Source organism: Pararge aegeria, chromosome 7 (genome assembly GCF_905163445.1).
Source record: "Pararge aegeria chromosome 7, ilParAegt1.1, whole genome shotgun sequence".
NCBI classification, from domain to species: domain Eukaryota; kingdom Metazoa; phylum Arthropoda; class Insecta; order Lepidoptera; family Nymphalidae; genus Pararge; species Pararge aegeria.
The window spans coordinates 2,429,944-2,443,979 of NC_053186.1; the positions used below are offsets into that span (position 1 = coordinate 2,429,944).

Here is a 14,036-nt window from a genome sequence, read left to right on the forward strand (position 1 = left end):
AAAAAATATGGTATTACACCATAAACATTTTCATAAATCTAGATTTTTATCTATTTACAATACCTCTTAAACACACTGCGACCTGTTTCGGCAGTGTAACCAGGTACAAAAATGTAAAAATCACCATTTAGCTTCAAGAATGTCTAAAAATCACTTTTTTTAATAATAATAATTATTATTAAAAAAAGTGATAAGAATTTTGCTTTAAAATAACTTATTATTTCGTTTTGTATTTAAAAAAAATTAAGGTACTAAAATTAAGTAGCCAATTATAAAAATAGATATTTATTATTTTGTCTAAAACTCGTAAACAAAGTTTGGTAAAAGATTAAATTTGTTAAAATATATTTTTGATTAAAAAAAATTCTTGGAATGAACCATCAAATGCTTTAATATTTTAGTTTGGTCCGTTAAAAATACATCTATTCTATTCTAAAACAATAATGTAGAATAAAATAAAGTGTAATAAAATAATATAAATTAGGCGTTATAAAGATTATTTATAAAAAAAAACCTTTATTAGACAAGTTAATAAGTGGCATATTTTTAAATTATTTATCTTTTTATGTAGCATATTGATACTGATTTATATTGGTTACGATAACTATAGCGTATTTTTTTAGGTACTATTATTATTTAGGTATTTTTATCGTTCTTCGGCACCATAATTTCGGCTACCGTACTTTGACATCGTTTTATTAGGTTTCGTATTTAGACAACGTATTTTTGAGGTCTCAAACTTTGTCACCGTAATTTTTTGTCATTTTTTTATGTCTATTTTAGTTGATTTCTTTCTAGCTTTGTGTGGCAATGTCTTAATATATTTTTTCAGAGAATGTGGCTATGCACTGACCCGACATTCATCCGTTTCGATTGACGTCACGTTAGATATAATGTTGTCCAGTATTTAGACTTACATCGTTGTATAATGGAAGCTGTACTGTTTGGGTGGATAATTAACTTGTTGGACGGATAGAAGTTTTACAATAGCGTCACATGTGTTTTAAGTGTGTCTTCAACGAATATACTTTTCGAATATGTAGTTTTTTTTTTAAAGTTGAGTATCTAGGTTAGAGGGTTTTAAGTATAGTTTTTATACAGTATGTAGCATACTGATATATAAATAACTGTATTTCGACAGTGTAACTTTTTAGGTATTATACTTTGCGGAATTTTTGAGGTCTCTAATTGTGTCACTGTTGTTTTTAGATTCATTCTTTGACATTATATATTTCCGATTCTGCGTAACGTTTGTTAAGTTTAATTTGCGTGTTTAATTATTATTGTCTACAATCGTGTGTCAGTTATATTTATCTTCGTTCGCGGGTGGCGGTCGGCGTCAGTGCGAAGGACGCGTGTCGGGCGCGAGCTCCACATAGTTGGCGGGTAGCATGCCGGTGCGGCCAGTGCGCAACACCTGTCCCGTCATCCAGCCCTCGTCGATCGACGTCACGTTCGATATGTAGTCGCCTTCGCGGAACGACACCTGCAAGTGAAGTTGAAGTAGTCAAAAAATACGCGAGGCTAGTAGGGGCTAACTACTGAGCCTAACGGTATTATTGGATTATTATAATAAGGTGAATTTTGAAGAAAGAACTGTGCATTTGTACAAAATACGCAGTGACAACCAAAACATTGGACAAATGAAGTCGCAGGTTAATATGGCAAAAGCAAAGATTTTATGTACGTAAGTAATATGAACAAAATTATTCTAATACACGTATGAACGTGCGGCTGATTAGCGCAGTTTGCAGCGACCCTGTATCCTGAGTGCAAGGCAGTGGGTTCGATTCCATCTACGGAAATACTGGGTGTTTATCTGTTTATTCTAAGTATTTATGTATGATGAATATTTTTATGAATTATACTCATCATCAGTCATCTTAGTACCTATAGACTAGAAGGCAATGTGTGTATTGTCATAGTTCATTTATTTATAGCCACATACATACGTTAGGGTTGTACTTTTTTTTTTAATTTGGAATTTACGTAATTATAAAACATATTAAGACGATCCAGAGGACGGTTGAACGTGCTCTTCGGGGTGACTTTGAGCTGGTACGCAGATTTTAAACAGGAAAACCCAATAGGTATTGACCCGAGAATAGAAGCTCAAAAATGACCTCGCGGTCCCTAGTTGAATATACTAGAGTACTGTGCCAGTACAATCTGTACTTATAATAACATATTGATACATTATTGTTTTTTCAACTCACCTCGTCACTATCGTTTGCTTCGTAGTCGTACATGGCGATGTAAACTCTCTGGAAAGGAGAAAATATATGTTTAAAATTTAAAATAAGAAAATAAAGTGTGCGCGGTGCCTTAAGCGTAGGGATGCAGGAAGTTCTAGAAAATCGTATGCGATATATATAAGAAAAAAGAACAACCTACACTGGTCCAATACAGGTCACTTTTGGGCATATTGGTTATTTTTTTTTTGCTGATGTAATTCTAAGGTAAATTAAGTTTTCTCTTTTGTCACATATTAATTTTATTAAAAACTGAATAAAAAATTACAATTTAACACAAATGAGTGACAATAATGATCGCTTAATGTAGCGAGGTTTGCTCTGAGTATCTCTTCGTGGTCAAATCAGAAATGAGGAGATCTGTAGAAGAACCCGAGTTAGTTCGAATCCTAGCACGCACCTCAAACTTTTCTAAGTTATGTGTGTTTCAAACAATTAAAATATCACTTGCACACATTATCAACGGTGAAGGAAAACATCGCGAGGAAACCTGCATGCCTGAGAGTTCTCCATAATGTTCTCAAAGGTGTGTGGAGTCCACCAATACGCACTGGGCCAGCGTGGTGGAATACAGCCTTAACCCCTTCAAATTGTGGGAGGACACCCGTGGCCTGTAGTGGGATGGTAATGGGTTGATATGATGATGAGCCCACCTGCTTGACCTGGGACTGGTGATTCTGATGGATGTGGGGCATGGCCGGCTCGTTGGCGAGCGGGTCGAGGTCGGTCACGCGCCCGATATGCCGGCTGCTTTGCTGTTGCTGGGTGTGATGTGCACCTATAATCAGTCGTTAAATCAGTCATCATCGAATTTTTTCTAGTGGCTTCGGTCGTGGCTAGTTACCACGGTACCAACAAAAGACGTTTTTTTTTTATTCCTCTGGAAGCCCTTGTTGCCTTGTTAGCCCTTGACTTATTACAAGGTTGCTTGGAAGCGCCCGGCTCCGCTTTCATCTCTCACAAGATAGAAAAATGAATGTTAAAATTTAAAATGTAAATTGTTGATGTTGGAAAAGAGCAACTGCTGAGTTTCTTGCCGGCTTCTTCTCGGTAGAATCTGCCTTCCGAACCGGTGGTAGAGTCACTACAAACAGACAGACTTGACGTTTCAAAAGTGCTTATATTAGGCCTACTTGAAATTAATGAATTTTAAATTTTGAATTTTTAAGTGATGATGCAGTCTGAGATGGTAGCGGGTTAACCAGTTAGGGAGTATGGTAGTCATACCCCAAATCGGTTTATACGCGATATCGCGCCGGTACACTATATCGCTTAGCGGCACGTATGTATCGGTAAGGCGGTGACTAGCCACGGCCAAAGCCACCCACAAGACTAGACCAGACAAAATTAAGAAATTATTAATTCCCAAATTTTTGCTGCCGGGAACCGAACCCGGGATGTTAGTTAGCATCTTCACTAACCAAACAGGTGAGATTGCGGTCAAGGGCTAAATTGAAGTGGAACATGAAATAAAAAAAAAGTTCACAGTATTGTAATTTAAAACATATTTGTCAAGTAGGTAATAGTAACACTACATTTGTAACGTCAAATATGTAGTTTGTAGTGAATCTACCACCGGTCCGGAAGAAAGATTCTACCGAGAACAAGCCGATAAGAGACTCAACAGTTGCTCTTTTAAAATTTTTAACTTTTTACAGCTTATTCTATATTAATATTGTATTGGAATTCATTAAATTATTAATTCAGTTTTATTATACTGATATCACCAACCGTATGAATCATCAATTTGCAATCAAATACTTTTTTTATGCATTCAAAAACCATAGACACATTAGACTAAGAAAAACCATAGACTAAGAATGATTTTTTTATTTCAGTGTAACTTCATGTTTGTTTAATTCGGAAGAATTTACCCTCATCTGTATTTTATAATTCGGAATAACTTCAAAAAACAAAGAGATTTAAAGTCATATTTGGTTACCTTCCCAACACCTTCCCATAGATTTCGCAGTTTGAATAATGATAGCGATGATAACTCCAACACCACATAGACAAAATTTCTAGCAAATCGAAAGCAATAAACGAAGCAAAACCTAAACAGTTAAAGGGTTTTGAATATTTTGATTTATTTAATAAGTCCGCCATTTTGTATTTCAAAATAGTGTAGAAAGGCACTTACTGCATCCGTCTTCCCCTATACCTTTAATATGGGTTCCTCCAAACAAAAAAAAAGTTATATTTGTTGTGTTTTAATTTTTTTGAGATTATTTTTCTTCAAACTAGTAAGCTGTAATTATGTAGCAGGCTGAGGTAACTGTGGTTGTCGTTTAAGATCTTTAATTCTCAAAAGAATTACAAAAAATTAGCTTAGTTGAGAAAGCATTAAACTTAAAAATAAAACATTTTGTGAGCGTACACTATAGAAGGAACATATAAATCTATAAAGCATAACTTAATGCAGCTAAAAGAAAATGTTCCACAATCGGGTAGTTTCACAAATATTACCGAGCAAAAACATACGACTTAAACAAAGATCATCGTTTACTGGAAACGACTTATACTGACATATTATTTATCAAGAAGATTTTTTTTTTTTTTAAATAAACGTAGATTTAGCTTCTTTTATATCAGATGGCAGTTTATAAACTGCTACGTGGATTTACATAAAAATGATTTGGTCTGATATAATATTTATTTGTATAGATGCCAGCTTTTGATAAATACATATTCTATGCGGGACCGTTATTTCAGAATAAAATAAAAATGGCGTACAGTCGTGAAGCCACTTTCCGTACTAAAATATTCAAAACTCTTTAATAAACTTATGTCTCTAAACCTTTACCATTCAAGCACTTACTTTACTAATATTAAATTTGCATAAATAAAAGTCACTTACTTTTACGTATATAAATAAAGGTTATAATAATGCAAACAAAACTTTTCCATACTTTCAGTGTGAAAAAGTAATTTTTTTTTGTTTCTTTTTCCACTTATTTCTCTCGACTTTTAAAACACTGTAAATTAATGAAAAGACTGTTTACATTATAAGACAGGTTAGAAGAAATACTTACATGTGATCTCGGTTACTACGAACATGCTTCAGTATCAAGTTTACATAGTTAAGTTGATCATCCCCTCCATTTCTAAGTAATTCAACCTACCTCATTTATCATTGAACAGCGTGGCAGGATTAGTAAGTTTTGGAGAATATGTAAACATAATCCATAATCACCATAGACGGGTTGGTCTATGGTGATTATGGAAACCCTACAGTTCGTAGAGGCCTTTAGTCCAGCTGTGGGTTTTTACAGACTATTGATGATGTTGTCAGTATTTATAAAAATTGTATTGTGTGATTGAGTAACAAACTGGATGTTTGATGTTTCACTGTCACTTTCTTTTTTTTATAATATTATATATAAGTAGGATTAGTAGGATAGTAGGATAATGCACACTTGGTGGCCAAGTAATTTGTAGCAAATTACCTTTTCAACTTTAGTGACGAGTACTGTAGCGTGTACATTAAGTATAGTAGTTACCTACCTTGCTCTATGGGGCATGCTCTAGGAATGCTCTAATATTTACATGCAAGTAGGGTGGTGCGATGTACTCATGCAGTTTTAGTTCTATGGAGTTAAGTCGTCCTAAGATTCCTGACCTACCTCGTTTCCCATCGCTGGAGCTATTGTAGATGAGCGTGGCGGACGCCCTCTGCGTGTTGGGCGGGGCCCTGGGCCCGTCGCTCAGGGGGTCGTAGTCGTGGATCTTACCGATCTTCTGGTTCCCGAAATTCTGGGGAATTTGCGGGGTGCTTTGATAGTTTGCGTTCTGCGGGTAGTCCTCGTATTTCGGATAGGCGTAGTAGTCATCCTGACGGTACTCTTGGGTGTATTGCCGGTGCGTCTGCGGCACCGGGGTTTGGTAGTGGTTCTTGGGCGGTAGGTTCGGCGGTGGTACCGGTGCGAGCATCTCGGTCGCGTACGTCTCGATTTGCTGATGGTAGTTATCGTTGGTAGCTACATCTAGCGTGTAAAAGAGATTTATGGATTGATGACGGTGTTACGTACATTATGTGCAATGTATGGACCGAGAAGGATTGTCATATATTTAATAAGATTTGGGGATAGTAATAAAGCTAGTTTTTTGTTTTTTTGTTTAAACGCGTTGCTTTCTGGAACTACTAGCCGGATTTGAAAAGTTTTTTTTTTGGATAATTAGAACCATCGTTAAAACCAAGTACAAACAGTACCTATCGATTCCGATCGATCTTAACCGAATTCAATCTGCTTTCTGAAGAAACAGTCAGCAACTATTAAATACTTTGAATGCTTAACAATTTACAATGTCAAATAAATGCGTTCTCACTCTATTTTTATTTCAATTTATAAGTGGCAACCAAAATTTAAGATAATCTTATAACAGCTACTAGGATTTTTAACGTTATTTACAATTTAGTTTCGGTGATGTTCAAGTTTCGTAATTATATCATCATTTCAGTGCTGATATAATCATACATAAGTACTGAAATGTCTCGAAAATTCAAGTTATAATTGGTGTTTATATATCAAATAATTTTAAACTATTATGCCATCCATATTAAAACAATTATCAAAAAAATAATTGAAAAAAATTCAAACCGCAGCTCATACGATAACTTTGAATACATCTTCACTTCAAAGTACTAAATCCGTATAATCACATTTTCTATGTCAGACCGAAGTGGGTAAGTATTAGTGCAATAAATAGGTAATATTATGGTGTAATCTTTCTTGGTCATACATCGATGATCAAAACAAACTCATGACTCAGGAGCACACAATAAATAATTAGTCATGGTTTTCGAAATGGCGGTGAACCCACGACCAACACAGAGATGTTGTGCACAATGAATGACATTTTGGTGATACACATACACACACACACACACATAACTTAAAACTAAGTTTTATAAATAAGTGGCTCATTTTGTTTCAGTGAATTGTCATACTAGTCGTAATCGTGTACGGAAACCATATCGAAACACCGTAATGTCCACATTAACACGTTAAAGTCACAAATTCTTTTCTACCGATTTAGAGTTAACAAAAATTTCGCCAATACGCTTGTTGTGAAATAAAAGTAGAATTTGGGCTTTAACATAAGAGGAACAAGTTTCGTTATACTGTAGTTAGTGTCTCGATATTCGAAAACAACTTTGACAGCGAGGTTAAATAGATTAAAGTGTGTGTTTTTTCCTAAATATATATGAAAGTATATATACCTACTAAAGTTATAAAAAAAAAAAATTAAAATTTTCGTCTGTCTGTTTGTTCTGGCAAACTTGAAAAGGGCGGTAGAGGATTTCGCAGGAAGTTATACAACGTGTAAATGAAAGCCGAGATATTACTGAGCTGGCGTTAGATGTACATTATTTACCGTCTCTGTGACTTAGCTGCGGAACAGAAACGCTAATAGTTTTTTAGTAAACCACTGTCATAGTTTTTACTTAAAGAAATCAGATGTAGCTTCTAAAATCAAGTGACTCCTGTCACTTCATTAGGTACGCGTCGCGTAGTATAGGTACTATGCACGTGTTGGTCTTTTATCTTCAAAAGGATTCTCATAAGTAACCACTTAGAAGGTTTTGAATAAGTTTGTACAGAAAAATAAATATGCTTCTTTTGATTTAATATTTTTACAGGGTGAAAGTCCCTTATGAAATGTACTTATGCACCCACCAGCAGTACTTCGAAATTCCGTTATACGTTGTATAGACTACTTTATCTTTCGTAAGTCTACCTTCAATGGCTTGACATGTATGTTTGAAGAAAGTTTTAAATAAAGAATTTAACTATGCTTCTCATTTTAAGTTTTCCATAGCCACCGGAATCAGTTATGCAATTTGAGTTGTCTTGCTGGAATACGGTAAGATTGGCAGGTGATGTGCCTATAATTCATATAGTAACACGTGTTTCAAACTTATATACTCGTAAGTTTTTTATAGAGAGAATATGCTAGTGATTAAGTTCTTTCTGCATGTGTTTAGAATGTATGCATAAGCTTAAGTGTGTGCTAGACATAGTTTGCATGTCATATTTTTGCTTGTGTTTAACATGTGCATGTATACATAAGTTCTGCATATGTTTCAGGAATCCGCATGTATTTGGGAAAGCTCACCAACAATTTCTCCGTTCTCGTTTATTTGCCTCTGTTTCTCCATTTGCGCCTTCTTCTCGAGATCGCCGTGGTACGCCACGTTGCTTATAATTTTTGTGTTCGCCTTGATTCTTAATGTTTCGGGGTCGTCTGCCACCTGTAACATTTAAACCAAAACCCATCATATTTTGACAAATGTGCATCAATGTCTTCTGCTGGTCGCATAAAGGAGTCTAAACACCAAAGCCTCTACCGTGCCGAAATAAGCCGGCGGCGCGCGGCTGTTTTGTCGGCGACAGGAAATCGACAATTTCCGAAAAAACTGAGTAACTTTTAACAAAGCGTTTTGGGTCACCGCCATACTCATTTCTGCTGCCAGGTATTATTGCCGTAATACGGTCTGAAGGTGTTGTTACATTGTGTTATATGAATGCCACATGAAATGTCACTTTTACTGTCAGGTCCATCAATTATTACCATACGAAAAAAAACAACAGTTTATTCCTGGTCTATAAATGTGACATGTTAGAAGAGGTAGCCAGCGCGGCGGTGTTAGCTACAGCTCTACTACTACTATATAATATATAATAAAAAAATAAATATAATACGGAAATACACACATTGGCATCTAGCTCCAAAGTGAGCGTATGGGTACTGAGATAAATATTTTTTATCAAAAATAAACAAATATTTATATTATACAGATAAATACTCAGATACCGGAGAACAAACATTTTGTAATTTTCCAATAAAAGAATCGAACCCACCTGCTTAGTACTCGGAAAGCAGGATCGCTGATCGCAATCGGCCGTCGTACAAAAAATGCCACACGTTCCATGAGTATTACGATTGAGTAGTTACTGAAATGAATGGTGTACCTGTGTAAATTTCCCCTTGCTCTTCTCGAAGTCTGCGTGGTAATTGACGTTGCTCTGCAGTTTCGTGTTCTCCGCTATCCGCTTCAGCTCCGGCGTCTCCGCCATGGTGGTGTGCTTCGCTTTAGGTACGTGTCTGAAAGAGTTTTATTTGTTTTTATCAATAGCCATACAGTAATACAGTCCACTGCTGGACTGGCCTCCCTCAACGGGAGGGTGTGCCCATTATCATGGCTGGGTTTTGGATAGAAGCAGGCGTTACTTTGCGGAAATCCATGATATACCATATGAATAAAATTAGTCTAAATCTCCTGAGGATGCTGCGGTTTCTGAGCGAAACGTGCTAAGTGGGGTACATTGCCGAAGATTTGTTTGGTGTGGAGTTTAAGAATTAAATCTATCTATATTTATAAAAGAGAAAGTGTGTGGGTATGTTCCGTATAGGCTCCGAAACGGCTGGACCGATTTCAATGAAACTTTCAGGGAATCTCCGGATTGCCCTGGCAAGTAATCCTGTAAAGTTTGGTGACGATCGGAGCACTCCTATTTTTGAACTGTCAAATACAGCTTCAATGTACTATGATGATATTCTATAGTTGGGTGTACACGGGTGTAGATAATGATCTTTACCCGCAAGAGAATGAATACGAAGAGAGAATTATTGAATATATTATGAGACTTAAATTAAAAATTTAATGATGTAAGTTTATTGTTTAAATAAAATAAAGCAAAATCTAGCCCGGCGAAGCGGGCTGGGTGCGCTAGTAAATTATAAATTACACCATACAGATTCTAAGCTTAATTTTCATAAAACATCACGCTGGGCATACGAGTTGGTGATCGCAGTAAATGCTATTTAGTAGCACAGAGGACGCTGTTGTGAGGACGTTGTTATTCCGTTAGTCGCCTCGTACGACACTCGCGGGAAGAGTAGTGGTGGTGACACATGTATTCTAATCTTTTTAAATAGTATTAATTGGTGGACCAAGCAGATGCACAGTAGGAAACTATATCGCCCATAAATAAAACAGCACTTTGGTCCAACAAAGTGTCGCTCTGTGACGATCAACCTTGGGTTAGGTGTAAGTGTTAAACCTCACATGGGAAATCTTGTGGAGTATCGTAAATACAATTAAATACGTAATTAGAGAAAATGGAACTCAAATTTAAATAGAGCAATTAAACTATATTCTTTGTTGAAATTGTTTCTGCAAAGTTATTTGCCTTTTAATTTGATTGCGTTTTTCTGTAAAAGTTAGCCAGATTTTGGGACATTCAAAATTCATTTCTATCGAAACGTGTGATTTTTTGATATGAATAATTAACTACATAATTACATATTTCCACTGTCGAAAGATGTAAAAAAAAAATACCCGGATAAGTTTGTTTTGTGCTTTTTCTTTAGACTAGGGCGCGGTTGAAACCCATCGTAGCTTTAGTGTTAGTTTCACGAATGTAGTTATCATCATCAAAATTGCCTTTGCCGGGTATCGAATTTAGTACCTTCTACCATAAGACCACAGCGTTCACCGCTACGCCCGCGCCAGGCAGGTCGACTAATCACGCACGCAATACACGTTTTTATATTGAACATTAAAATGTGCCCATTGTGAATGAAAGTTTAGATTATTCACACTTTTACTTGCGTTTATGTGCGTATCTCTTTAAATTTATTGTTATCAGATTTTTGTATTCATTTGTATATTATATTGTTATTTAAGTTTTGTATCCTTTCATCAATAATTAAACTGTAGTCTCATTTTAAAGTCAAAATATCTTTATTCAAGTAGGTGGCATTTTTGATGCGTACATAAGAATTACACGGTAGTGAGATGATGGCGATAACCACATTCGTAAACTTAAAACTAAAGCTACGAGGGTTCCAAAACGCGTCCTGGTCTAAGAAGAAGCCCACAACAAACTTAGCCGGGTGTTTTTTTTTTGTTATCACCATCTCACAATGTCATTTAAAATTATTAGAAGAGCAACCGGGTTAGAGCAATAATTCACACCGAAGCTTTTTTATCGATTACGAAGTCCTTTATACTATAATAGGATTTTTCTATAAGGCAAGCATCGCCTTGTCGCATCGTTGGTCGCGTTTTAGTTTGCATCGTTTTGAATTCGAATCCGGACCTTAAGTTAGGACACAGAGTTTGCCCACACCTTATAAATCAATCCAAATCAATAACCACTCCACTTTATATTATGAAAATGAAACTTAATTTGCGAAAAGCAGTAGAATCTGTATGGTGTAATTTATAATTTCTTCAATCCTTCAGCGTTAAGAATTAATTCTTAACAATTATTGATTGTAAAGTCAACATCTCCTGAGGATGCTCCGTTTTCGGAGCGAAATGTGCGTAGAGTATCGGGTTGTTCTATCAAAAGCAATCTGCTGAGTTCTTGCCGGCTCTTTTCGGTGGAATCTGCCATCCGAACCGGTGGCAGCGTCACTACAAACCGACGTTTCAAAAGTGCTTTTAAACTGAAATGAATTTTTTTAAAGAAATTTTTAGTACCAGCCCGGAGTTTGGAAAATGGCGCTGATTCACCTCCGTGCCTCGTAAAGCACGATAAGTTGTCGGTCTTGCGACTGATCTCTTTTCGGTCGTGTCGAATCTGCCGTCCCATCAACGGATGGAGATGGACACGACAGAATCACATATTGTGTTTGCGCACAATTTTTTATATAACACTATATTATTATATTATAATTTAAGAAAAGAAAAATTTACAGTGTACTAGTAATATAATATATCCTGCGTAGTTGGATATACAAAGAGTTGTTGACAGCTGATTGCTGATTCATGTCATAAATTGTTGAACGCACCCACCGTTCATTCTTACTAGTACGGTCGGCAACCTTATCTCCTCATTTCTGATCGGGATCAGAGAGCGAAACGTTTAATGTCCTCATAGCAAAACGGCTATCTATGGAAAGTTGATATTTTACTTTGTGACCTGACAAATAAACGGTTATTAATTTATTATTTATTTATTTACTGAAAAATATAAATTTTTAAATAAACATAATAATACTACTTCTATTACGGCGTATCGGGTTTATCAGTACACCGGTATTCATCGTTCATCGCTCGGAATTAAGAGTAGGTCAGTATTTTTAAAGCTACATACAAAATATGATGGGTGAGTGAGGGTAGCTCTAAAAAATAATTAATGTGTTGCGATGAATAAAAATAAATAAATAAAATCATTTTATTACATAATTGAGAGATTAACATAAAATAAATATAAAAAACAATAATTAATTAAAATTAGAATAACTAAATCTTCAATATAATAAAGCTGCAGTGGTTTTTTTAACTTGTACGAATAGATTATTTTAAATACAATATTTAAAAAAATAATTCTGGATGAGATGATGTCGAGTTCATAACGAAAAAGCTTTTTATCTCGTTTTTTATTATATAAAACAGCGTCTGCTCTTGTTCTAAACTGCCAGGAATTTCTTGCAGTTAATAAAAATAGGTTTTTTGCCGACTGTACTTACTGACGATAATTGTAGTGATCTATAGTGACTGAGCTGACTTAAGTATGATGTATATTAACATTATTTATATCAAAATAACATTACATCAATAAAGTATGTTAGTTGCCCACCTTCTTCGTCAGTTGTTTGTTTGTCCTTACTTTACGCCTTAACTAAGCAAACAATCGACTTGAGCTGTAGCAAAGAGTTAGCTGAAAGGACGGATGGTGACATAGGCTACTTTTTATTCCAGGTAAACCAACGGTTCCCACGGTATTTGTAAAAAACTGAACGCAGACAAAGAACGCTGGCATAAGCTAGTAACATTTAAATGTGTTGCATACTCACGATTCGCAGTAAGGCCGCTTGCCGTAGCCCTTGTATGTGCGCATGTTGAGCGTCATCCCGCACTCTTGACATTTGAAGCAGCCTTTGTGCCATGTCTGCGAACAAAAAGAAACAATTAGGATTTTCTTACGTCATCAGCGTCTCTCAGCTGGGTAAAAGCATCTTTCATGCAGTTTTAGAGTATAGATAAACTAAACCGCTCCCAGTGGCGTGCACTTCATAGATGCACAAATGCACTGCCTACCTGCATAGTATACGCTTTTATAATATGATTCCTAAGGCGATTTTGGACCTACCAATGCATACATTTAAAGAATATGTTAAAACACATTTATTACAGAGTGGTTATATTATACAATTGATGAATTCCTTAATGACAAGGTTGCTTGGAAGCATCCGGCTCCGCCTTCCTCTCTCACAAGATAGAAAAATGAATGTTAAATTGTTGATGTTGGAAAAGAGCAACTGTTGAGTTTCTTGCCGGCTCCTTTTTGGTACAATCTGCCTTCCGAATCGGTGGTAGAGTCACTACAAAAAGACAGACTTGACGTTTCAAAGTGCTTATATTAGGCCTAATTGAAATAAATGAATTTTGAATTTTTTGAATTTTACCCTTAAAGTTTCATACAAGGTGTATACGAGAATAATTTTTCAATTTTATGCGATTTTTCTGCTTTATGCTTGCCCTGATTAAATCTCCTATGCACGCCACTGACCGCTCCAAGCTGGGTTAACGCTTTTACCTTAGGATATTTTAAACTTTAATATTGATGTATTTATAGACGTATTGTATTCGTAACATTGTTTTTGTTTAACCTCCGACGTAAAAACGAAGGGGTTTTATAAGTTTAACTATTTCGTCTGTGTGTTTGTTTGTGTCTGTCTGTGGCATCGTATATCCCGAACTAATGAACCTATTTTGATTTAGTTTTTTTTATGTTTGGAATGTGAATTAGACGGGCGTGTTCAAAG

At 35.7% G+C, this 14,036-nt stretch overlaps 1 protein-coding gene across 2 annotated transcripts in view; it reads right to left on the reverse strand.

Annotated features, from left to right (window-relative positions):
- Positions 1-1,171: 1,171 nt before the first annotated feature.
- Positions 1,172-14,036, reverse strand: part of LOC120624986 (LIM and SH3 domain protein Lasp-like) — a 31,195-nt gene continuing 18,330 nt past the window's right edge. Inside the window, exons 2-8 of one of the 2 annotated variants that reach the window (XM_039891872.1) lie at positions 13,065-13,159; positions 9,227-9,359; positions 8,370-8,505; positions 5,984-6,235; positions 2,906-3,030; positions 2,217-2,264; positions 1,172-1,486 (exon numbers count right to left, since the gene is read on the reverse strand). In XM_039891872.1, coding sequence (XP_039747806.1) covers positions 1,340-1,486; positions 2,217-2,264; positions 2,906-3,030; positions 5,984-6,235; positions 8,370-8,505; positions 9,227-9,359; positions 13,065-13,159 — 936 coding nt within the window. In that variant the 3' untranslated portion in view covers positions 1,172-1,339. Of the gene's footprint in view, positions 1,487-2,216; positions 2,265-2,905; positions 3,031-5,875; positions 6,236-8,369; positions 8,506-9,226; positions 9,360-13,064; positions 13,160-14,036 lie in introns of both variants that reach the window. The other variant, XM_039891871.1, reaches the window with a different exon arrangement.